At 41.4% G+C, this 25700-nt stretch overlaps 1 protein-coding gene across 1 annotated transcript; it reads left to right on the top strand.

The window, feature by feature from the left end:
* The first annotated feature begins 11595 nt into the window (after positions 1–11595).
* On the top strand, positions 11596–24524 carry RGCC (regulator of cell cycle). The gene is made up of 5 exons (XM_054389526.1): positions 11596–11632; positions 11838–12017; positions 21226–21333; positions 22779–22841; positions 24482–24524. The coding sequence occupies exons 1-5, from the start codon at positions 11596–11598 to the stop codon at positions 24487–24489; spliced, it is 396 nt and encodes a 131-aa protein (XP_054245501.1). The 3' UTR covers positions 24490–24524.
* The last annotated feature ends 1176 nt before the right edge of the window (positions 24525–25700 follow it).

Raw genomic sequence — 25700 nt, 5'->3', positions numbered from 1 at the left:
CATGCCCCGAGGCTAACAAACTTCTCCTCATAGAGAGTAATCCTGCTCCAAAAGCCCAGACCTTAATAGGAAATCCCATACTTTATGTTTGCATGGGATAACAAATGCCTAGCCTAGACTAGCAGTTACAGGGGAGGGGACAGTTTCTCACAGCTCTTCAGCGCTACCATCTCCAGACTTCCCAAATAATGAGTTCCTCACTTAAAGGTCAAGCGTTAAGTGTGACCAAAAAAAAGAGATCCAAGTGTGATGTTTTCTTCTGCGAATGCACTTGCCACTTGCTATTTCAGCAGCAACGTTTCAAGTGCTTTTGGAGTTTGGTTTCTTCCGAACCCAAGCAGCACGGGCTGAAAGTGGTCGGTTCATGAATTTTCCACTAGAGGGAAGCCGTGCACCCAGAATATTTTCATAGGAAGGAAGGGCTGCGGTCCTGTTTATGCTCAGGTGTTTCCTGGTTTTGTAGTAAGACGATAGGAAAACGCCTGTCTCCTTTTTTTCTTTCAGGTCAATGGAGGGAGGTCATCGGTGTTTTTTATATGCTTATTTGGCCGAATTAGACTTGTGTGTAACCCAGTTCTCTACAGGCATTGATTTGGGGGTGTGAAGTTGAGGGCATATAGTGGCTTGGGCTTATTTCCTACCAGCTGAGAACAGAGACACTAGAAATGGCAATCTGAACCCACAGATGGTGAAGTTGGCCTTTTGGGAGATCCTGTGTTATATGTGGAAAGTGTCAGTCAATCCATTTCCTGCCTTACTCGTCTCAGGCTGTTGAAGAGAGTCAGAATGTATTTGCTTTGAAGATTAGCTTTTGCTCCAGTTAATTTATCATGGAGTAAATACGCTGCTCAGACTTTGCTTTGAAAATATTTCAAGTCTAGACAAAGTGTTTGAGAGTGTGCTGTTAACACTTAAGAGGAGGTATGGGTTTTGAGAGGTTCCTAGAGGTATTTTAGGTATGCAGTAAGGCAGAAGAAGGAAATACATGTTATTTCTAGGTCTGATTTCATATCATAAATGGTCAAACTTAAAGCAACCTAAGAAGTGAGGATTAGAGCCAGAGCTGTCATCCTTTCCCTGTGGAGAGTGCCTAGCACAGAGCAGTTGTGGCTGAAGACAAGGGTTTATGCCACAAGTAATAAACTGTCATAAACCCTATCTGTAAATAGGGTATACCTGCCTGAGGCCTGGCTCTGTAAACAGCAGTGAAAAGGGATCCAGAAGAGGCATCAGGCACCAAAGGAGTCTGTCAGCTGCCACTGCAGATGCTGAATCAGTTTTAGCTAATCCAGATACTTGATTATATTTGAAATGAGCTCAGAGAATACCTGAAGGTACTTCTATTATTAATAGCACTCACTAAGGAAATTTAAACCAATGGACTAAAGCAAGTAGATTTGCCATGGATAAATGTATTACTGTGGGATCCATAGGAGATCAGAAGTTAGGAGTGCTAATGCAGGTGGTGAGGATATATAATATTGATTAGCTTGGGCATTGTAGAGCATCCACATGTGAGTCGATACAGAAATGTCAGCAGGTACCCTGCTGCTATTGCACTGTTCATGACTACATCACTCAGCTGCATGATTTGTAAATGCTGAAGTGTCTGCTTCTCCAGTAAGCAGAAGTAGTGAAAATATCAGGTTTGTAGTGACACCAAAAGATGTAAGTTTTCTCTTTAGGAGTCTACTGTGCCATTAGAGACTTTCTTTCTTAGTAAGCAGGAAATTCTTCAGAAACCAAAAGCTTGGCCAGCTCTGCTGTCAGGGAATCCCTGTATTCAATTCAGTGCCGTGGGCAGCTTGGGATGCCAAACATCTAAAACAGTCACTGTGGTATTGAGATCTGCAAGGCTCATACCCTTTTTGCTTCTGACCTAGACTGTAACTTGCTGTGCTGAAAGATATACAATCACATGATTTCTTGAGCTTATCTAGCAATTTATTGCTGAAAACTTACTGTCTTTTCCTCACTGTACTTCTCCTCCAGCCTCTCTCCCTGCTTCAGGCTTTGGCACTTGCTGTTTGCTTCTGTGACAGATTCAAATTAACAGCTTAGTGGGAACCTAACCTGGCAAATGGGGGCTGGTTATCTACCAATTATATTTAGATAGGCAGTGAAAAGACAGTGATGTCTAATCAAATATTTGAGGAGCAGCCCACACACAGTGGTATCAAGCTATGAGTGTTTTGTTCATGACCTTCCAGTCAGGGAAGATACGCATTTTTCTCAAATACCTCCCAACATAAGAAGTATGTTTTTCTGGGGGGGAAAAAAAATGCTCTTTCTGGGTTTCCTCAGAGTCTGATTATGGCCATGCCTGGTTCTTCCTAACATGTATCATGGGCAGTTTCACAATACTGGCCGTCTCTGAGGAGCAGAAGGCAGACAATGATTGAGGAAATGCAAGCATCAAAAGTGAGTTGCCTCTGCATTTGGGTATTTACTGTGAGACAAGCTCTCATTAGCATTGCCTGTCTTGATAGAAGCCCTGGCCTTCCTGAAGAATGAGGACCACAGTGGCTGCTGGCTACACTGGCCTGAACCAGGTACATGACCTACTATGACACAAATTTGCTCCAGAGGTGTGACTACATCCTTTCTCCAAAAACCCCAAACATAAGCTATTTCTTTTTCTGTTGACCACTTCTTTTCCTCTGTTGTCTACTTCTACATGCCAAAGGCTTGTAAACTTGGTCTAATGACACGAAATGCATGCCTGTGTCAAGTGTTAAGGCCAGCACAATGATGTGCAAGTATTAAGTTGGTGAGTGCTCTTTAAACTGTGCTTTCAGGAAGGTTCATGACCTAAGTAACCTTGGATATTATGGCATCATACATGTGTTTTTCAGTAGCATGGCAGGATAAACCTGAGTGTGCAGAGCTGGGGTTTTAAGTGTCTTCAGTAGCAAAGCCTGTATTTTATGTTCAATTATTTTTTTAACTTTTAAATTTAACTAATTAATTTCCTAGAGTCAATGCTCTGACTCTAGCTTTGTATGCAAATCCTCTGCTATAGAAATACAACTAGAAAATCAGTGCTGGGCTGTATGGAGTAAAAATGTTGAAAGCCTGTTAGTTATGAAATAAGAGTTGGAAATAAAAAATGAGCATATGGAAGAAATTGCTGTCACAAATCCTCCCTCTGGCTGGGAGAATTAGAGCATGGTTTACTTAACTTTCATTTATGAGGAAGACAGGATGCTGCTATGGCTTGTCACAAAAATTATTTGAAGCTGAGAAAAATGGAAAAAACCCAGGGCTTCTAATAATTATTTTTAAATCGAAATGCAGTTGTCTCAGTCAGAGGAAAGAGCTGGATGCAGTAAGTGGTCACTGACTATAACACTGATTCTTTTCTTCCCATCTACACAACCCACTGTGCGCTCGGAATAAGAGAGGCTCCAGTGGGCCGAAGCATGGTTATTTCCCAACCATAAGTATGCAAATCCGCATCCCTTAAAGGAGGGTGATTTACTGGCTAACCAAAGCTCAAGGATTACTGCTTTTGTTCCACGTTTGTATGGTGTCTGACTCAATGGGGTCCCGGTCCGTGATTGGCACTACTGCAACACAAATAAATGAAGAGCTCCACTTTTGTTCTAACATATGCGACCACATGCCTTCAGCAAACAAGTGGTCTTGGCTTCTCCTTTTGCCTCCCACTGCCTTAAAGCCAATAGAGTATGGGAGGGTAAGACTTGATTTTTCACTCTGCTCCAGTAGGGTGGATGGGAATGACATTGTGCACCCCCTGCTATTCCTGACTTCCCCTGTTCTTGTGACTATGTTGGTCTGAGTTACCTTGAGACTGGTGCAATACAAGAGAAAGATGCTTCTGGCCCCTGGGAAAACCAAAAGATTTGTTTGGTCACACAATGGAAAAGAAAACAGACAAATTGGAAACTTACTTGCATTTTTAAAAAGAAAAATGAAACACCACAAAAGCCAGAGGGCATTCAGTGTTTCAGGAAAATCTAATAACGATTCTTTTCCCTTTGGATGTGTAGTATCTTCTGGGTCAGGTATTTGGGCCACAAGTATTATTTCTTTATCATACTAATTATTAATCACATCAATTTAGGCTCAATATTTCTTGGCCAGGTTTAAGGCTCAGGAAACATGACAGTCCCCAAACAAGGCTGGATATGAAGAACAAGATGACTGAGCAAAAACAGAGTACATGTATGTGACCGTGTGAAATTGCATGATAGAAGCAGCAAAAAATACATAATTTTTAGATGGAACAAATAGCACTGATATAAAACATGTTTGACTGAAAAATTCACTGCCTTTTACTTACAGGGGAGATGAATTAAGAGAGATGTCTTATCATTTTAATATATAAGAGCCCCTTTATATATTCCACTTCACAAGACTTAAAATTTGTTTACAATGCTGTTTGTGTGTCAGATCTTTTTCATGAAAGACAAGCCTCTCAAGCCTTAAGTTCCCATTTTTTCTTGTATATAATCACCCACTGTTGAGTCAACACGCCTTCTCCTCTTGACAAAAATTACCATTTTTTGAAGTAGCACAGTACCCAAGCATCTTAACTCCTCAATTTCTCAACAGTTGAGGGGAAATCACATGGAAAACACCAACTGTTTCTCATTTGCATTTAAAATGGTACAAGTTTCCTGATGGAGTAGTAATCATGCAAGGTTTTGGAGCAAAACTGGACACAAAATAAAGAACTCAGCTTCTCCATGGTCCAGCACATCAAGTCATACAAATCCCACTATGGTGGCAGCAGCATCAGGTAGAAGTAGAAATAGAGGTAGAAATAGAGGTTTGCCCTGAGCTAGTGACACAAAAAATAAAGTTGCATTCATATGTATGCTTTTTCCTTTGTTTTTTGTTTGTTTGTTTGGGGTTTTTTTGGTGGTGGTGGTGGTGGTGGTGTTTTTTTTTTTTTAACCATTACCATTTTAAACTGATACTTACTTCTACCAGACTCTTTAGGATGACATTTGCTGGCAGAGAACTTAATGGAAGAAGAACAAACTCTTTTCTTCACTCCATATTGTGCAGAGTCTCATTGCAACCTGCCCATGCAGAGGATATGTGTACAGCCTTGTTTTCCTGAAACCACAGTCAAAATGAGGCTATTTTTTCACTTCCAGTTACCACACAGCACTGGAGCTGCCAGGCTCTTTCCCCTCCTGGCTTACTGCCATGGTCCCTTTGCTTACATTTCTCTTGCTGTCTTGACTTTTTGACCCTTTCTCTCCACTTGCTCTCTGATTGTTCTTTTACACTACAAGGAAAAAACTACCAGACAACATCCATCTCCATTAAGATTCAGAAACACCAGTACAGCTTTCAAGCACTGTTTCAGTTGATTTATCCTATATCTGAAGTGATCTCACTCGAAAAGAGGAGCTTGATGTGTCTCTCCACTGCCACTATAGCATTATCTGTTGATATCTATTATCAGAGGAGAATGACTGAGATGGTGAAAGGTCTCAAGGGCAAAAACTTACAAGGAGCAGCTGAGGTCACTTGGCTTGCTGAGCTTGGAGAATAGAAGGCTGAAGGTTGACCTCATCACAGCAGACAACTTTGTCAAGGCAGGCAGCAGTGGTGGAGGTGCTGATCTCTCTCTGGTGACCAGAAATAGGACGCAAGGAAGTGGAATGAAGCTGTGTCAGGAGCAGCTCAGATGGACATTAGGAAAAGGTTCTTCACTGAGAGGGTGGTCAATCACTTGAACAGACTCCCCGGGGAAGTGGCCACAGCACCAAGTTTGCCAGAGTTCAAGGAGCATCTGGATGGTGCTTTTAGTCACAGGGTTATATTTAGGTAATCAGCAAGGAACAGGGATTTGGGCCCAGTGATCCTTATGGGTGTCTTCCAACTTGAGATATTCTGTGGTTCCATGATCTACTGCCTATATACTTTATGGTCAGTACATGTTCTGTGCATTTGGATTTTGAGGATTTTCTGAGGGACATGAACTTCTGCTGTTTTAGTGAACTCAAGATTGAAGGTTCTCCAAAACCTGGCTATAATATCTATTACAGCCCAATGTCTTGTGTTTAGTTTTATAACTTAGTCCATCTACTTTGCTTTGCTCCTAGATATTCTGTTCTCAGGATACTGACAGTGTTTTGCACTAGCAAAACAAATATAGATATTCTTGGAAAAACCTGGTGACCTTTGAAGAAAAGACAAAAAAAAACTTGTCATGCAGTTTAATATTAGAAGTGTTTCTGTGAATGTAACCAGGAATTGCGTTGTCAGTAGTTGCCTCTTTTGACCCAAACAGCTAAAATGTAGCTTAAGTTACACCAGTGAAGTGTAGAAACACTGTGAACTGAAGTGAAGAAGAAACACTGGTGGTGCAAGGTACCTCCAGCAGTTCTGCACCACAAACATGGAGAGAGTCTTTCCTGAGTATAGAATCGAACAAGGTAAGACTATCTATATGTTTTCAGGTACAAGCCTTTGGTAGGAACCTATATGTCTCCTGTAGAGTTGGAGTACATTGAGATTGATCTTCCAGTTAAGCTTCCTCTGAAAGAGGTCAGTTTGTGCACAAGAAAAATGCTTAGAAACTGAAACCACCAGAAGGCAGCTGAAGACAGGAGCAGATGTGCATCAAAATGACTATTTCCCCAAGTCCAATAATATGAGCATGTGAGCACATCTTTCATTAAGTGACACAGTTCCTTTTGTCTTCTCTCAAAAAAAAGTGCCAAACAGAATCTGATGGAGTTATTTTGAAACTTCCTTATTTCTTATTTATTCACTACCATATCTCTCCTTACCTACCTCTCCTGTTTCTATGCAATGCTCAGCAAAAGTCCCTTGACCTCAAACTTGCAAATTCTGGAATGATTTTTTTATATCTCCTTGCTGTGAAGCTCACAGTAAACTGTCCCTTCCAACAATGTCAACATAGATTACAATTATGCCTATCAGCTTCAGTGAGTTTTAGTCCAGATGCAACAATAATGATGACATCTAAACTGTCATAAACATGTTTCAGAGTAAACATTTAAATTTATCCATTCAAAACTCAGAGAGCTACCACCTGAGTTTATTTTCCTCTGAAAGGCAGAGAGAAGAAAACTGCATGGGCTATATTGTGTTCAAGTTTAGGAGGTTGATCTGACAAGCAGAAAATGTAGAAGGGAAACAAGTTAGAGAAGAGTTAAGGTTTTGGCAGAATTCAGCAGGAAGTCATAAGCTTTGCTCACAAGTCCATGGTCATGGGTGGCAGTGAGCTTTTCTCAGTGGATGAATGTACATCCACTGGGCAATATGAGGGAGAGAGACAAATGAAAGGGAACTGCATTAGTTCGTAGCAAGTTCAGGTTCACATTTAAAGTCTACAGAAAAGGCTGGGAGAAGAGGAAGAAAAGTCATGTTCTTTTGTTGTGTCTGCCAAAAGAGTTTTTGGAGGGCAATTTTTCATTATCAATTATATTGCTGTAAGTCACTGACTCTTCCCACAGTTGTGGTGGATTGCGCTACAGGTCACGGGCTTGTATTCAGCCCAGCTGGCAGTAAATGCAGGTGGTTACATCTCTGATGGTAGTTAGGTAGCCTATGTAAAATGCATGGCTCATCCCAGCCAAGTTTCAATTAGGCAGCTGTCCTCATTACAGATCCAGTTTAGCAATTCACTCACATAGGCAATTCCACTTGCAGCATGAAGGAGAAAATAAGACTGGAGTGTTAACCACTGTCCCATCCTTCAAAAGAGCATCCAAAGGGCGGGGTTGTGATGCGCTGAACTGGGAGACAATTTATACTCATGATGCTTGTTCTATTCCTGCTCTGCGGCTCAAGGAGTTGGGTTTCCCCAAGAGTCAGTCTGGCTGGCACCTGTGCTTTTTCATCCCCCACTAGTTTTCATTTTTCTTTTTTACAGCTGTCTAAATCTTGGGTTCCACTGCTTTTCCTCAGCTAGAATTTTGGTGATGGTGGGCTTCTGTTTGTCATCCCGAGGTTTTAGGGGGATTGGTACTACTTGGTACTGTTACCTTTGTAAAGAATTCTTATTTTCACAGATTGAAAAATATTGGAAGACTCATGGAAGTTATATATGCAAAACTCCAGGCTGCTTCCATGGGCAGGCATCTGTCACTCTGGCTGTTGTCTAGCACCAATACCAGTGAGAAGACAGGCTTAGATTTCACAAAGCATCTGCATTTAACTGTGAGAACATGATGCTTACTCAACAGGATTGATATTTTGGGGTATTCTTGATCTTTGAAGAGGTGAAAAGAAATGATTGATCAGGCCAGAGTTTCCCAGCCATTTCTGACCTGCAAATTTTCCCCTTCTGCAGCTTCAGTTTCTACATATGTGCACACAGGGCTTCATGTGTACTGTGAATTTTAACCTGCTCCCAGTAAATTTACCTATATTTTTCTTCCTGTCTTACATGAGTGCTTCAGAAATTGTTCATGGATCTACAGGCATCTCTGGGTCATGTTTGAAAAACAGTAGATTGAAAGCTGCAGCCACAGTGCCTGTATGAACCAAGATTTTGTGTCCCAAATTACTCCATGTTTCCTATAGAAAACTAGTACCTTGTGAGCCTTGCAACTTGGCTATATCAGAGTACCTGCTAATGTTGTAAAAGCCTTTCCCAGAAGCATATTTACTGTCAGGATTTGTTGACTGAAATAGCTATGTGGCTCACAAGTTTGTGAGCTTAAACATGCAGGAGGAAACCACTGTTAACATTGCATTACCAGCTGAGGAGGATCTGGAGACACTGTGTCAAACAGTCACGGAGAAATTCACTTTAAATACACCTTGGATGACTGCCTAGAAGATGGGAGGGATTCAGTAGCTGAGGTTTACATTACAAGTTGCATTGGATGTTTCCACCTATAAACAAGAGCGTCAGTCTGCAGCATTTCAAGGCACTGCACTCTAAAAGTGACCTCATTTTGCCAGATGCAGGCTGCTGCTGTTGGCATCAATGGCAAAAATGCATCTAATTCAATGGCAGAATGTTGGAGTCCTTCAAAAAATATCTGTTGAAGTGCATGTCTGCATAGTCTAAATGTTAAGAGACTTATCTGTGGAGAAGGAAACACGACCAAGGATTTTTAAGCCCAGGTTTTCTTAAGGAAAGAAGATTCCTAGACACATGGCTGTGAAGAAGAGAAGTTTATGGAATCATGTCTTCAGTGTGCCTAGAAGTTCTGCTGAAAATGGTAAATTTGAGTTTTAAATCATAACTTAAAAAGAAAGCCAGGGATAAACTCTTGTATTACTACAGGGAAGCAGTTCTCCTCCCCTACATATGTCCCCTTCCGTTCTCTCCTTTTATTATCTCTGGAGCTCACCTAGCTGAGCTGAGCCCATTCACTTCAGTCCAACAGAAAATTACTTACTTTCTTGCTGGATTAGTTTTCTGTTGTTCTAATGTGTTGAGCTGGCTCAGTGGAAAATGAGGCAAACCCACTACAAACAACATGCAGAAAGTCTAAACCACAAGTACAAGAAGTAGAGAAAGCCATCCCCTGTTTTGTGGCACCAAGGCTCCCGAACAACTCAACCTTTATTGTACAGATTCAACCCCCTAGATGCGTGCTCTTTCTTCGTGATGTGACCTTACCACCTTGTCCCAGGCAGCCGTGAGGTTGCTTGACCATCTTTAGGAGAAATAATAGGAAGGGTACAGGATAACTTTCAGCCTTTGGATATTTTGCCTGTATTCCACACAACATACAGATATATTCAAGTCAGATCCAAAACATTTTTGGCCTCCAAGTCATGTGTTGCTATACAAACAAGAGTGGAATCAAATAATCAGAGTGTGATGGGGATGTGTGTGGACCATAATGTTGATCATATGTGTAGGTGCTTGGGCAAAAAATTAATTGATGTCAACAGCACAGCCAGATCCTTCTCTTTTGAGGCTGTGAGTTCTACCTAGTGACACACACAACAAATCTCTTTTCTACCATATGTCTGTTGTCGTTCATCCTGCTCATGCTCTTGACGTCATGCCCTCCCATCTCCTTGTTCCCTACTTTTAAACTTTGCTTTCCATCTGTGTCACTACTGTCTTCAAAAAGGATTGTTTGTAGCCATTTTTATTAGCAAAAATAAAAACAGAGGAAGACCGCAAGAAAGAAGGAAGCTGCAGAATAAATAACAATTGAACTTCACCATGGGAGTTTCTTTTGATCCACTGCAGAAATAAATAAATACCTCCATATCAGCCAGTAAGGAGAGGTGAACAAATCTGTTAAATACAGATGGTTTATTGTCTAGAGGACTGTTTTTCTCATTTTATGTCTTGTAGGAGCAATGACAACATGTCTGAAAGTGTCTAGAAGTTTTGGAGAGTTTTTTTTCCCTTCCCTTTCCATCTCCTCAACTCTCCTATTTTAATATTCTCATCAACACACAAATGTAATCACAGTTCCTGATGCATCACATAGTATTGCACCTGATGCCTGTTTTCATATTGCTGGCTGTAACTAAAGATGACAGAGTCTACCCCAGTGGGTATTTAAAAGAACTGGTATTTTCACTCCTCAGGCAGCTTTTGTTTAAAACAAGTGAGAGAGAGCAAAACCAACATTCAGTAGCTATGGCATGTATAAACATCAGGTTAACTTGACTTCAGGAGTGTTACTATCTTCCTCCAAAGAATAAGGAAACCTCTCCACTGGAAAGCATCCTGTCTGATAAGACGGGGGGGCCACGGTTTCCTGTATCTGAGCACCTCCCCATGCCACCCTTCCTCCCTCCCTCCCTCCCCCCCCCCCCACTCCTCTCTTCAGGTCACCCTCTCTAAGGAACCAACCCAGCTGCTCATGTCGCCATGTTCACAGCTCACTAATGAGTCGAGCTGAGCAATAACCACAGATAGAGGCCACCACAGAGAGATGCCAGCACAGCTCAAGGGCAGTGGGCCGGCAGCAATGGCGATGGGGCTCCCAGTAACGGCTGAGCGACGCCCTACTGTATGTGGAGCCACAGGCTCAACGTGGCTTATGTAAGCCAAACAACAGAAGGCAGGCTGCTGTATCTTCGTCTTGCTCTGTACCCACGGCGACAAGCCGTAGGGGGTAAGGATGATCCAGTCGTATGTTTTGGTGAGATTCTTTCCTTCGGTGTGCTACTGGTGCTCATTGTGCCCTCCAGTAACAGACCGGCACGAACCAAGTGCAGACTTTAGAGCCACAAGTAGTAGCAAACTGAAATCAGCCAAAACAACAAGCGACCGCACCGTCAGGGTGATGGTCAGAGGATGAGGGGCGATACTTCCCATTGTGGTAGAGGTGAACTGTGACAGGGACTCGAGCTATCTGGAAATCCCAACCTCTGGCCAAGCACCGAAGCTCGCTTGCAGACCGTGGCTCAGCCCCTCAATCCCCGCCCCGGCAGGGCGCACCTGCACCGCCAGCCAGATCCCGCGCAGCCGGCAGGGCAGAGCAGGGCCGGGCCAGACCGCGGTGCCACCTCCCCCCTCCCGCCCCCTCCGCCTCAGCCCCCCAGCCCGGGCGGGCTATAAGAAGCGGCGGCGGTGACGGAGCCGGATTGGTCATGCTGGCGGTGAGAAACAGGGGCGACAGCGGTGGTGGGGCATCTCCACCCGCCGCGATCGCCATGAAGTCGCCTCAGACCCAGCGGCCAACGGGTCAAGGTGGGAGCGGCGGGTTGAAGGGGGGTGGCAAGACCCTTTCCCCTTCTTTCCGCTGGGATGGGGGCACGGGCAGGAGGTAGATTCTCCCCTCCCAGCGCCGCGCGGGGGTCCGGGGGCGGGCGGTGGGGTCTCTCCTCCCAGCGCAGGGGTCCGGGGGGGGCGGCGCCCGGCCGGCCCTGACGATATTGCTGCCCCTGCCCCGCAGCTCTGGGAGCGAACGGCGGCGAAGACTTGGCGGAGGCGCTGGGGGAGTTCGATGCGGTGCTGGCGGAGTTCAACTGCCCTGCCGGCCGGCGCCGTTTCTACTACGGCGAGCACTTGGAGCGTATGAAGCGGCGGAGCAGTGCCAGCGTCAGCGACGGCAGCGGCCTCAGCGACTCGGAGAGTGAGTATCAGTCCGTCCGCCGGTTCCGGCCATGCTCCGACTCTGAAGGGGAAATTAAAAGCGCGTGTTAAATCAGCGCGTCCCTCGCCTTGAGAGGCAGGGACCGGCGAGCGAGAAATTTGTCTTTCTTTAAAAAAGAACACCCACTTTTGAAGTTAGAAGTCTTATATAAGGATACGAGGTCCGACCGTGATGGTTTTGTTCTCCCGGTGTTGAACAGAAGAAAGGGAAGGGAGGGCGAGAGTTGCTGGAGGGAAGCCACATGAAGGCTGTGCTTCAGAGCAGACAGAGCTAAAAAAATCGCTACGGGAGAAGGTAAAGGTACCAGCCGGCTGCTAAAGCACCGAGGAGGCATTCCGGTGTCTTAAAAATAAGATGTGCCTTAGGTTAACAGAGACTGTCTGTTGTATCTGGGCAGATGGAATATTATTTAGGAGAGAGTGAACTGAAGTGTGCTTTCCAGAACAGATGGAAACTCATCCAGGTTTCCGGTTTAGTGTTGTCACAGTTTCAAAGCTGATAATTTTAAGCTAACTTGTGTCCAAGTATACTAGACGTACACAACTCGCGCATGCAGAACATAGCATAAGGGTGGGTGTTGGTATTGACTTGGGACCTGCTTTGAGCAAGAAAACACAGGACTGGAACTAAGCTGTTTGCTTTGTGGGGGGTGTTTTGGTGTGTTTTCTTTTATTTGTTTGGGGTTTATTTGTGTTTTGTTTGTTGGCTTTTGTTTTGTTTGTTTGCCTTTTTTTTTTTCTTCTCGCTAACTTGAAAAAAGGTTTTACCTGTTTGGGGTTTTTTTTGCTAGTCAGGGAAAGAAAACATCTTTCCTCTTCTAGACAATGAATCTGGAAACTGCTGCTCTCCTTGGGAGCAGTAGACTCGGGGCAACTTTGTCAGAAGTAAGTTCTGCTAAAAATAAACTATACCCCATTTTAAAGTTCCTAACTTTAAGCTTTATGAAACTTAGCTGGTTTTCAGCTATTTATATTAAAATTGCTCCTTTAATTTCTATGGCACATCTTTATTAGTTCAGGGATTTAGTGCACAGTTCTGTTGACTTAGCACTAAAACATTTGTGTAATCTTCCTAGCACTTAAGCTGTGAAAGCACAGCTTCTCCACATTATCAGAACCCTTTATTTCATCATCATCATGGGTAGGATTCTTTTCATTTCATTGACAGATAATGTTTTACCTGCCCTGAACTTGGATACCTTGCCTAGCAGTGCCTTTGGGTTTTTTTTCTGTAGTCAGTGGAGATATGTGGATCAAGATGTCATTCTGCTCTTTCGTAATGTAGTGAGTGAATCACTCCTTGTAAGTATCTCTCTCCTGAGGAGGATTTGGAAATGCATGCCCAATTTAGGCTGGACACTGGCCTTTTGGATGCCTAAGGGTGAGTCAGGTGAGGTCTGTCTTTACTGAGTCAAGCTGATGAAGTCTGTGAGCTGTTATCCATGTAAGTCTATTATTAACTACAGCAATACCACCCTAGTGTTACTATTTTGTGTGTAGTCTTCAGTATTGTAATACATTAACTTCTCACATGCTCTTTTATCATAAATGAGACACTTAAATGATAGGGTGAAATAATCTACTGTTGAAAAAAACATTAAAAAATATTCAACAAACAGTATCAAAACTCATTCTTCTTGCATTGATAAAATCATCTGTAGCTACTTAGTGTATCTGCCATGATTCAGAAAACCTAAATCTTAAACACTGCTTACAATTGCTTTGTTAAGATTGACAGGAAGGACTTTTGGAGGAGATGATGGTGTTCTCTAGCAGGACAGGTGACCTGGTGAGATATAGCATGCTCATGTAAATGGACAAACCAGATCTTCTGGAAGAGCTGGAAAAGAAAAATCTGGATCACTTATCCACACTGATTTAGGTTCAAGATGTTAATGGGATAGCAGGATAGACAGGGTTTGATGGTTCTATATGAAGTCCTCAAGGATTTTGTGTGAGGCACTTGTCAAGCTTCCCAATTCCATTTTGTGCTAGGGTTCCTCCCTAGTGAAAGGTAGCTCTGGAGATATCAAAATCAGTGTCTCCTGGACACTGATGTGTACTGGACCGTGAGGGTGCTTTGAGAGTGACCTGTAAGCATCCAACACAATGAGGGTATGTTTAAGGGGGAAACAGAAAAACAGCCAATTCTCCTAATTTCTCAGAAATGGCTCAGTAGAACACTTCTCCCTAAACACGTCATTCAGTGCAGGCAACTTCTTATTTTGAAGTTATAGTTGGATTGGGAAAAACATAGCAGATTTATGAAGAGCTCCTTTTATAAAACAGGCTCCAATATCTGATGTAATCCAGCCACGCTCCCTACATCTATTTTAAGAATAAATGCAGGGAGTTTCCTACTTACCCAGGCTCTTTCTGTTCAAACTCAAGGTTGTTTTTTTTCCCCCTAGGTTCACATTTTCATTGGTCTCTGTTTTTCAGAGCAAGTGTAGTGCTGAATATGTGACTATCATTCCCAAGGTAATGCTTCCCTTAAACAACACTGCAGGATCAAGGAGAAACTGGGCTGAATGAGCAAGTTCTGACAACATGAATCTGTAGCAATGCAAAAGAAGTTCCAACAGTATCTGCAGATAGCTTGAACTCACATAGTTTGTGAGCACTCTCTTTGCAAAAATCTTGTTATCCAGCACCAAGACTACTCCAAGTACACAGTCTGTATGTACAGAATAGTTCAGGATATTGTATTTTAGTGCTATCCTTATTTGTTGGTTAATCTAATCCTCCTAACTGATGTGGCTGAAGGTTGTGGGTTTGTGTATCTTCTGATCACTCACTGTGTTGATACGTGTTGAGTCTCAAGTGGGACTGTAAGGGGAAGTAATATTTTAAAACTACTGCAACTGTTTGTTTCGGGGTCCTTAAACCTTAAATTCAACTTTATGAGAAGCTAGTAACAGATATCAAGTGATCATACTCAGAACAATATTGTTTAGTATGGTGAGAAAAGTCTTTCCCAGGGTTTCTGACATGAGGATGAGCCTATTTAACAAATACTTGAAAGATCTTTATCAATATAGTTAATCCTGCAAAATATTGCTTTTAACCTTAAAATCTCTTAAGGGAGCTAGCTCCCAAAATACTAATTGAAATTCTTATATTACCATTTTCAGGTTCTTAAGAAAAAAATAAAAATTTGAAGACACTACTGTGGAAAATAGGTATAATAATATTTGGTTCTCCCACAAGTTTGCTGATGACACCAAGCTGTGTGGTGCAGCAGACACACTGGAGGGAAGGGATGCCATCCAGAGAGACCTTGACAGGCTGGAGAGGTGGGCACAAGCCAACCTCATGAGGTTCAACAAGACAAAGTGCAAGGTCCTGCATCTGGGTCGAGGCAATCCCAAGCACAAATACAGGCTGGGCAGTGACTGGCTGGAGAGCAGCCTGAGGAGAGGGACTTGGGGGTGCTGGTGGACGAGAAGCTCAACATGAGCTGTCAATGTGCACTTGCAGCCCAGAAAGCAAACCAGATCCTGGGCTGCATCAAGAGAAGTGTGGCCAGCAGGTCAAGGGAGGTGATTCTCCCCCTCTACTCAGCTCTGGTGAGACCCCACCTGGAGTACTGCATCCAGTTCTGGAGCCCCTATTACAAGAGGGATATGGACATGATGGAAGGTGTCCAGAGAAGGGCCACCAGGATGATCAGAGGGCTGGAGCACCTCTCCTATGAGGAGAGACTGAAGGAGTTGGGGCTGTTCAGTCTAGAGAAGAGAAGGCTCCGAGGTGACCTTCTTGTGGCTTTCCAGTATCTGAAGGGGGCCTACAAGAAAGCTGGGGAGGAACTTTTTAGGATATCAGGTACTGATAGGACTAGGGGGAATGGAATTAAGCTGAAAGTGGGGAGATTCAGGATGGAAGTGAGGAAGAAATTCTTCCCCATGAGAGTGGTGAGAGCCTGGAATGGGTTGTCCAGGGAGGTGGTTGAGGCCCCATCCCTGGAGGTGTTTAAGGTCAGGCTGGATGAGGCTCTGGCCAGCCTGATGTAGTGTGAGGTGTCCCTGCCCATGGCAGGGGGGTTGGAACTAGATGATCTTTGTGGTCCCTTCCAACCCTGACTGATTCTATGATTCTGTGTTACCCTGGAACTCAACTAAATGATCTTTGGACAAGGTCTGTCTTAGCTATGGTTAAGTATTGTACATAGCACAATGGACTCCAGACCTTACAGTAATGGGAAAGCTTGCATGTGCAGATGTTCACAATGATCTTAGTACTTGGCCCACAAGCATTACATTAACCACAACAGCTGACTAGCTCAGTGCTGGAAATCATGATGCAACGTGTGAGTTGCTCCAACAGACATTCTTGAGTTGCTGGACTGTGAGGGGAATCAGTTAAGTTTCAACTTGACATATTCAACTGAATCAAAGTTAAAATAGCTTTGTACTTTAGGTTATTAATCATACTGAAACTTAAAAGTTGAGGGATACCGTAGAACTCTTTGCTATTTAGAGCATATGTTGATTGTGATAAATTAGGATTTGTGTTAGTGAGTGCCGTTCTGGCAAAAAGCCCTCGGTGTAGATGCAGCTATACTGATGAACTCTCAAAGATTTCATTTGCTTCTTGTTTGCAAAGGCAAGTGCAGGCTTGTGTAAACTGTATGTCACTGCAGCGTGTTGTGTTAGCAGATGGCAATGTCAGGACAGCCTTCCAAGTTTAGGCTTAAGGTAATGAGTAGAAAGTTGGGCTTTGAGAGGTTGTGAAGAAAAACATTTTAACGTTTGTTGTGCCAAAGGTATATAACAACACCAAAAACCTAACCCAAAACCTGCTGTTGTGCTCTCAGATGTTTCACACTTCTAGCTCTGATGTGTTTTCTTGAGACAGGTTCAGCTTCCAGCCTTGCTGTTAACAGCACTGTGAAGTAAATAGTATAGCTTTGATTCTTGCACTCATACAGCCTGCAGTGTTATCATAGTTATAGGAGAGTGTAAATGCATTCTGACAAATACCTCCTAGCTTTTAAGCACAACAGAAGACCTAGAACTCACAATTTTACAATTTCAAATTGAAGCAGGTGCAGGTTTATGAAGGGGTTGTGCAATATCCATCAGTTCCCAAAGCCTGGTGTAGTGTAAACCTTTGTGGTTACATGCCATGGGTCTCCATGTGGTTGTGCTAATGCCTCTACTATCTAGAGATGAAGCATAAGCCACTGTCAATACTGCAGCACTCCTCCTGAAAAGCCTGCTTATATTTGTAGCCGTTTGTAGAGAAGGTATAGAAAAAGGCAACAAAAATTATTGAAGAAATGAAATAGTTTCCAAATGACTGAATAGATGGAGAGGGTCAGCACAAAGGAGAGATGACTTGGGTGGGGACAAACTAGTCTTCCAGAAAACCCTGAGTGACTGCTACCTCACCCAGTATGAGGAAATCAAATGTTTCAAAGAAAAAAGAGGAGCTGTTTCTTCTCATGGTGTATAGTTAAACTGTAAAATATGGTGCTTCAAGGTCTTGTGAATGTTAAAAGTTTGCATACTTAAACTGAAGTCACAATGGGAGGGATGGGGCTGCTGGGGCCTGCTGTAGGTGAAGACGCTGTTGCTGTCTTAGAAAAGATGTTGATCCGCACATCGCTAGAACTTGGCTGTTCGTCTTGAAATTGTTAGTGCATGGCTGCACTGCTCTTAAACTCTTCTGTAGGCATCTGCTATGAGAGAGAGAATGTGAGGTAGGTAAGCCTTTGGTCTTAGTAGCAAATCCCAGTCTTGCATGATGAAGAGGAGATTTAAAGGAGGTCGATTGTTTCTGCAAACTTCTAATGGTTTGTTACTAACAAGAAGGCAATGCAATAATTATAATGAAAAAATGCAGTAAGATTTTTGTGGCAAAATAACTTTCATCATCTTACATTGCCTTAAATCCTCTGAGAAATAATGTTTTATTAAATTACTAATGCATTCAATAGGAAGAAACCCCAGAAGTTTGAGGTGTACAGACTTCTGCTATTTCAATTTAACAAGAAATGTGTGGGTTTGTAAGATTTCCTGTTGCTTCTTCAGTATATATTTTTCTAGCAGACTTTAGAAAGGGAACATTAGTAAAGAGGAAGGCTGGAATTGGAAACACTGCCTGACAGGTAGTAAGTGTGGTGGGACTGGAAAGGTAAGCTTCGTATATAATGGGAAGGCACACTTCTACATCTGAATTTCAGGCTTACTTCTACATCTGAATTTCAGGCTTCCCAGACAACTTCCTTGTGACTGATTTGAAATAATGTTAAATAATGAAGTCTAGCCACTTAGATAATGAAAAGGTGTGACTTCTTTTTTTTTTTTTTTTTTTTTTTTTTTTTTTTTGCAGTTGGAACAGATGTTTGTTAGCTATGCAAAACCCACCAAAAATAAAACTTGCTGCCAAGTGTGACTGTGATTACTCTAAAAATAAACACTATCATTGAGGGCTGCAGCATGCATATGGTGAAACAAGCTCTTTACATCATGAATTTTTCTCACTTCTGCTATTGGCATTATAAATTTCTTATTTTTATCTTTTTTTTTTAATAATTATTATTTTGGCAAGTAGGTTATATTCTGACTAGGAATAAGTTGTGCAGTCTGCTCATTAAACACTGAACTACTAATTTAAAAATTAATGGCTTGTAGACACTTAAGTGGAATTTTAAAACTCCTCTCTGAAGACTTACAGGATGTGATTTATTTTTTCCTCTAAAACTTTCCTCACTGAAAACTGCGGTAGAAGTGTTTCCAACTTCACCGCTCTTTAAAACTGTATCCTGAGCTATGGTACTAGAAAGAGCATAATGTTAAGTCAGACAGATAAACTTCTCTGTTGCCTGTTTTAAAATGAAAAAGTTTGAGGTTTTCCTCCTTCAGTCAATTACTGCCCAGAGCCTTTCAATTGCTATATTTAAATGGTATTTCTGTGGTTTTTCTTTGTGGTTTAATACTGGAACAGCAAAGGTCAATACTAACTACAGATTACTTTGCCAAAGTACAGTACACCCATGTTTATTCCAACCCCCTAATTTCAGTTACTGGCTTAGTTTAACTCCTGTAAGTAAACTCCATAGCTTAAGTCTCAGATTTTTTTTTCTTTTTTAAAGTTGTTTGGTGGTTTTAAGGAGGCAGTATTTACTGAGTGTTTTTTAAAAAACATTTTTTATATGTATGCAAGCAATAGAATCAAAAATTCAAAGTGAAAAATAAGTAATGAGGGACAGATAATCTTGAATTGCAGTGGGAGAAAAGTAGAGATGCTGAACGAGTAGAGACAGCAGTGATGAGAGGGTTCTGGCATCAGCCTCTGGTTATTGGGTTGCAGAGGATGTTGTGTTTGTGTGGCAGTGGAAATCTTCCAGGGACCCTTATTAGAGGTGAATGAGCAAATCTTGGCTGTGCAGCTGGTAGAGCATGAGGACTGAAGTGTCCTTTTCCCAGAGCTCTCTGCCCTACAGCCACACTTTGCCAAAGCAGATATTTTTGTGCGATAGATATCACAGGTATTTTTTTTAACAGTACATTGTTTTCAGCAGTTACAATGACCTTGATGGTGGACTCAACGCATTCCTCCTACCACCAAAATTTCTGCTGCTTGCTGGAATGTATAAGCCACAGCCAGTAGCTAAAGCATGGGGTTTGCTTTTTGAGAAAGATAAATGCTGCTCCTTTTGCTGAAAATATTAATGCTACAACCCATCAGAGGATAACACTGACTTGTGAAAACATTTCACCATTTGAAACTAGAAGAAAAGCATTCAGATATTTAAAGCAACAGTCTTGTGTTGTTTTCTCTTTACTAGGTGTAAACATTCCCTAGTGTAAGAAGCCAGTATGAAATAACATTTTCTGGTTTCAAAACATTGTAGGGTAAGCAGGCAGTACTTCCAGCTGCTTGTAGAAGGGAATAAGGAGAGATCTGTACAAAGAATCAAAGGTGACTGCTAGCATGGATGTGTACATAGATATAAATAAGTGCATGAATAATTTGCAGCCAGTTTAAATGGCTTATTGGAACTTTGCAATCTGAGTTCTCCTCAAGTATTTACAAAAAGAAGGTTTAGTTTCTGCTAAATTCAAGAGGAACAGAAGATTTGGGTTTGGTTTATGAGATTGGTTTGTGACAGAAATTACTAGCATCATGACATTTGGTGTCTGGATACTACTAGTGTAGATTGCACAGTGCACTCAGTTCTGTAGCCATTGTTCTCTAGCATTTATTTATTTAGTTATTTATAACTCATTCAAAATACAAAACCATTTGGAGTTTCTTACTCTATTCTTTTCAAGTGTGTTACCTGTGTTTTGTCTTTGGTCTGTTGTCTCAGTGTTTGCATGAGGTGTCACAAGTTATTTGGCTTTTTTTGTGGTGCTAGGGGTTTTGTACTGACCATTGGGGTTTTGTACTGACCATTAGGGTTTTCCACTGAGTTTCTTGTCACTAGGGCTTGCATCTTGTCTGGAAAGGAAGATGGCCTTTATAAGCTGGTTTCAGGAGAAAATGTATTTTGCCTTTTTAACTTGTCACTTTCAGTGGATTAATGTACAGGGTTCATATTGTAGGGTGCACTGGTGACACATTGCAAGAGCAGTGTCAAACTCCTTAGGTTTGTGGGTTTTCTTTTTGTTTTTAGGATTGTAGTATGGTGGGTTGTTTTTTTGTTTTGTTTTCTTTTAGGAGTTACTGCTACAAATAGGTGGTTTTGTTCTTTTTCATTCTCTATCTAAAATTATATCAGTTCTGCATTGTGTTCATTAGATTTTTTTTTTTTTTAATATCCAAAGATTCAAGAGGATTGGTTTTGATCTGCTCAGGTTCAAACAGGAGAACAGACACTTAAGAGTGGAGATAAAGACATTACAATAAAAAGCTACTGTGAAGAAGCATATTCTTCTTTCTAAACAAGACATACCATCTGGTGGCTAACTTGTGTAAGAAATAGTTTCAGGTGACAAATGTCACATCATTTCTCATGTTTGCACATAGGTAGAATGGGTGTTTGCTGGAACAGGATTTGCAGATATAGTACTGTGGTGGGCCCAGCCATGCATGCAAAAGAGGAAGAAATTCCAAGCTGAAACTTCTCACAAAAACTTTCAGAGCTAGGCTTGGAAGCTAGCATGGAATAAACAAATGGACAAATCAGCCTCCAGCTGAGGAAACATCTTTTACTTTATGATGTAACTTTTTTACAGGTGCAGATTCACTCTACAGAAATAGTTTCAGCCTCAGTGATGAAAAGCTTAACTCTCCAACTGCATCTACTCTGAGCTTGCCATCTCCATCAGTAACCCCATGTAAAGGTATGCTTAATTGTAATTGCTGGCATTTCTTTCTAATTATTGACCATACAGGAGTCTTCCTGTAGGCCAGGATTCACATGTGTGCATTGACATTTTGAAAATGACCACAAAATTACACTACAGATTCAAGTATTATTGTTTTGATAATAAACAGCAATAGGACACTGCATCTGGCATATATTTTGGGTTTGTAACACCAAACTCTAGAAGGTTTTTTTTTTTTGGGTGATGAGGAATTGTAATACTGCTTACAGAATATTTCACTTAAGAACTAACTTGTGTCACTTCTTACTGAAGCAACTAAGTAGCTTAACTGTCCCATCTATATACAGAAATACTTACCCTGAATGCCAGGGTGTGCTGTAGGTGACTCCTCTGAAGCCATATGCTGCCATTGAAGTTAACACAGTTACTTAGATCCATATAGACCTTGCACTGTTGATACAACCCTTCCTTCTTTCAAAGTGGCCTCTGTCTTGCAGCTGCACTAACCTCCCAGAAGTTTGTTTCATTCAGGCTAACTCTGCAGCAGACATACCAATAAATTAACAGTAACAGACCTGTTCTACATGGTGCTTTCGTTACAACTAGTCTTCTCAGATGCATGCTTTAGGACTTTTTGTGTTTTCATGTCTTCTATGCAGTAACCAGTCATAAAAACTCCAAGTTGAATACTTTTTCCAGTTTTCATGGTACTAGGGAGGAATCATGAGTAATAGGTAATAACAAGTAGCAAAAAAGTTAAGTTAAACTGGCAGGAAATAGTTGCAAGGAACTACACTAAGAGTCAAGATGTTCTTCCTGATAAGACAAAGGCAGAAATGGAATTGGAACTGGCTTGGAAGAGAACACAGAAATAAGATAAGGAAGCCACTTGCAGTAAAACTAGACTGAATGGAATCAATGGTGCTCTCAGGAGTGGAAATTTGTGGATGTTTGGACCCAAGTTTGCAGTGTCTGGACCCAAGATCAAAGGATCTGACCTCCCAGCAGACCAGTGATACTGAGGATTAGATTTGGATAGGACTGGGAGCTAACTGGGTGTGGTTTCATTAGGGCCATGAATGCAGTATCTGTATAGGTGCAATAAGGAAGGCTCCTGTAGTAGCAAGGACACAGATGAGCTGGTATACAGTTTTGGTTGTGGTTTTTTTTTTTTTTTTTTCCCCCACACTTCAACCTCTGCTTTAAGGAAACTAAACAGAGGATTTATTTGCTTTGCTTCTGTCAAATGAAAAATTAAAAAGACTAGAATGTTTACTCAGACATCTCCTATTTTCTAATAACGCATTTGGATGTTGCAGCAACCCTGTTTAACATTCCTGAATGTAATCCACAGCATGTTTGATACCACTGAAAATGATTTGAGGGATGGTGTGGTTCCAGTGTTTCTTCTGGACAGAGAAACATGTCATGTCTAAGCAGCACTGACTCTTATTTTGCAGCAAAGCTTGGAGACACAAAAGAACTGGAGGACTTCATTGCCGATCTTGACAGGACACTAGCAAGTGAGTAGGTTTTAATTAGTAGGCTGCATCTCATTTGGTATTGTCAAAGAATGCTGGAAGTCAGTGTACTGGGGAAAGAGGGAAGGGTAGTAACACTTTTGTATAACCTAACTTCATTTTAGTTTGTTAGTCCTATGCATCATTATGTGGATAAGAAGGTAAAATAGACCTAGTCTCCGCCTGGACGTTCAAGGCACGTAGTTTAAGTTTGGCTTGTGCAACAAAGGTGATACTGCAGTGAACCCCTGTCACTAGCTCTAAGGCAGCTGCAATTCACCCCACCTTGATGCAATACATCAGGTAAACATCACTTAAGTACTCAAAACTCAGTTAAAAATTGGGAGGCTTTCTTCATTTAGAAGCTGTGGCTGGAAGAGTGACTGTAAGTGAGGGAAACCTTTTTATTCTAGACTTTGCTTTAGGAAGGAGTTAAGGAGCAGATGTCTGTACCTATTGACTTGTGTTAAATATCAAAAATCCTGTTTGTGCTTCTTTACCAGGACTGGAGCTGAGATCACTTCTGTCACTATCTAGAAATTGCATTTTCCAGTTACAGTACTAGATTCTTCATTATGATTTTTAAAGAAAAACAACAACCCCTACCAAATTGCCCTCTCAGTCCCAGCCATGTACCTGCCTATTCTTTCTGCCCTTTTATTTTTTTCCTGTGCCTTTAAGGACACATTTGGTTCATTTTTTATTTTTTTTTTTTAATGGAACCAGACTATAGAATGGAAAACAACATATGTAGGACTAGACCTAAATAGCAGCATGAACAAAGCTAACTCAAACTATCAAGTGAGAGTTTCTTAGATTCATGAGGTATTTTCCCTTCCCTGTAATTCTTGAAGCCTTTGCCATCTGCCTTGGACTTAACTGAAGACAGCTGCCCGTACAAGCTTCCTAATTCCCTGTCGTCTTAATCCTGGTTTTACTTCTCTTACTTAAAATAAGTTTCTAGTTTCATGACTTCTGTTAGGGGAGTGTGCTTGAGCTAACTCCATCTTTGCCACTGAAATCTGATTGACTGCTTTTTTGAACCTGTGAGTTTTGGAAGGTTTGTGTAGAACAATGAAACTTCACACCAGCAACTATTTACATTGTTGTATCTTGCACAGCTGTGTTGCTTGAGGGGCTGCCTATACTGTATAGGTTTCATTGTCCTCTGCAATGCACATCAAAGCTAAGGGAAGGGATTGCCACCTGCTCTAGTGAGGTTTTGGGTCTTTTTTTTCCCCCCTTTCCTTGCAGATTCTTTTTTTTTTTTTTTTTTTTAATAACCCCAGCTAAGCAAATCCCTAGTGATTTCATCAATCTTTCCATACAGTGATCATATAGGGAAATTCTGAGGGGGGGAGGAGTGGAAGTCTGCCTTCCATATGATAGCATGTTTTTTGGAGTTGTCTTGATATGCTTGAAGTTACACAGAACTCTGTACAGAGGTCTTTTCAAGTCTAATGTGGTCATTAGAAGAGTAATTGCCTTTAATTTTTTTTTTTTACATGTAAACATTTTGGCTCTCATGTTAACTAGAAGCATAATTTTAGCCAGTCAGGCAGTCTAATATGCTGGGGTGTCTGGTATGGTGACAGTCCTATTTAATATAGCATTTAATGATCTTTCTTGGGTTTTATTTCCAGATATGTGAAATGAATCTTTGGTCTTATGCTTGCCTATGGAATGTCTTCTGAAGGATAAGTGACATCAGTCACTGAGAACTGCTGCCCTTGTCTGATAACTTTGCTACCCAAGATGATCACCTTCTGAACATAACCTTTGTGAACTCCTACAAATATTTAACTGGCGACATCATTTCTGTTGTTTTGCAGCAGTTGGAATAAGAACTTAAGCATTACAGCTATATTTTGCTTTAAGATATAGCTCAGATTTTAATTTAAAGTTGCTTTTATGAAAATATATTTGTAATTTTATATAGTTGAGAACTTTTAATGCTTTTTTTCCATTATAATATATTTTTGTACACAAATAAACCCTAAACTGGAATCGAGATGTCTGAAAGCTTCATATAAACATGTGAACTCTGAAACATAAGTACAAATTAAGCTCTTACTGAAAATATCAAGCTTGAAAATACTTGATGAGGGTCCTGCTAGGCAAAATGTGTTATGCTGGCTTCATGTGGAACTTCGTATTTTTCTCTTCAAATCAGTTAAATAAGATAATTTTGTGCAATGTAAAATTAATACAAGCGGGAAAACAATAAAATTGGTCCAACTTACTCAGATTTGCTTTAGTACAAGTTAAATACTGACTTGGTACAGAACTGAACAATAACATCTGTTTTAAACCCTATGTATCAGCTAGCTTTAAAATAACATAACCGTTCTGCATAAAGTACTAGTTGGGAGGTCAGACATTTAGGCCCATGGGTTTAAAAATATGGAGATCCTATAGCACCAGGAAAATACTTACGTGTCTGGATATTTCTGATACCAGACCCTTGGGTCCAAAGCAGTCTACCACTCTAAAAAGACTTCCTGGCTGTCAGCATTATGCTGAAAGAGTGGAAGGTGAACCTGTATTTTTATGGGGAACCTGATTCTTTCCATATGCATTAAGCACTGGTGATGTCATTATGTGACTTTCCTCCAGCTGCTGCAGGCGTTACACTTGGATCTGCTGTCAGAGCTGCTCATGCAATTGCTCAGATTGAAGTTCAGATTGAGTGAGCTGAGCTTGTTTGAACTCCAGGTCTTATTTTTATTGAAGCAGGTTAGTGAGCAGTTGCATGAGTGGTTCAGATATTGTATCCCCTTGGTCTGTTGTCTTTAAGTGTGTCTGGGTCTGGAGAAGGATGTGTCTGTGCCTGTCACAGCTATGAGCCAGTTGCTTGGGGAC

This window comes from Indicator indicator, chromosome 1 (assembly GCF_027791375.1).
Source record: "Indicator indicator isolate 239-I01 chromosome 1, UM_Iind_1.1, whole genome shotgun sequence".
NCBI classification, from domain to species: Eukaryota; Metazoa; Chordata; class Aves; order Piciformes; family Indicatoridae; genus Indicator; species Indicator indicator.
This window is presented reverse-complemented; position numbering and strand designations above follow the sequence as displayed.

Coding starts and splice junctions, on each gene's coding strand:
- RGCC (XM_054389526.1), top strand. CDS start 11,596: ATGAAGTCGCCTCAGACCCAGCGGCCAACGGGTCAAG. Junction 12,018..21,225: donor CGGCCTCAGCGACTCGGAGA/GTGAGTATCAGT, acceptor ACTTTTTTACAG/GTGCAGATTCACTCTACAGA. Junction 21,334..22,778: donor ATCAGTAACCCCATGTAAAG/GTATGCTTAATT, acceptor CTTATTTTGCAG/CAAAGCTTGGAGACACAAAA.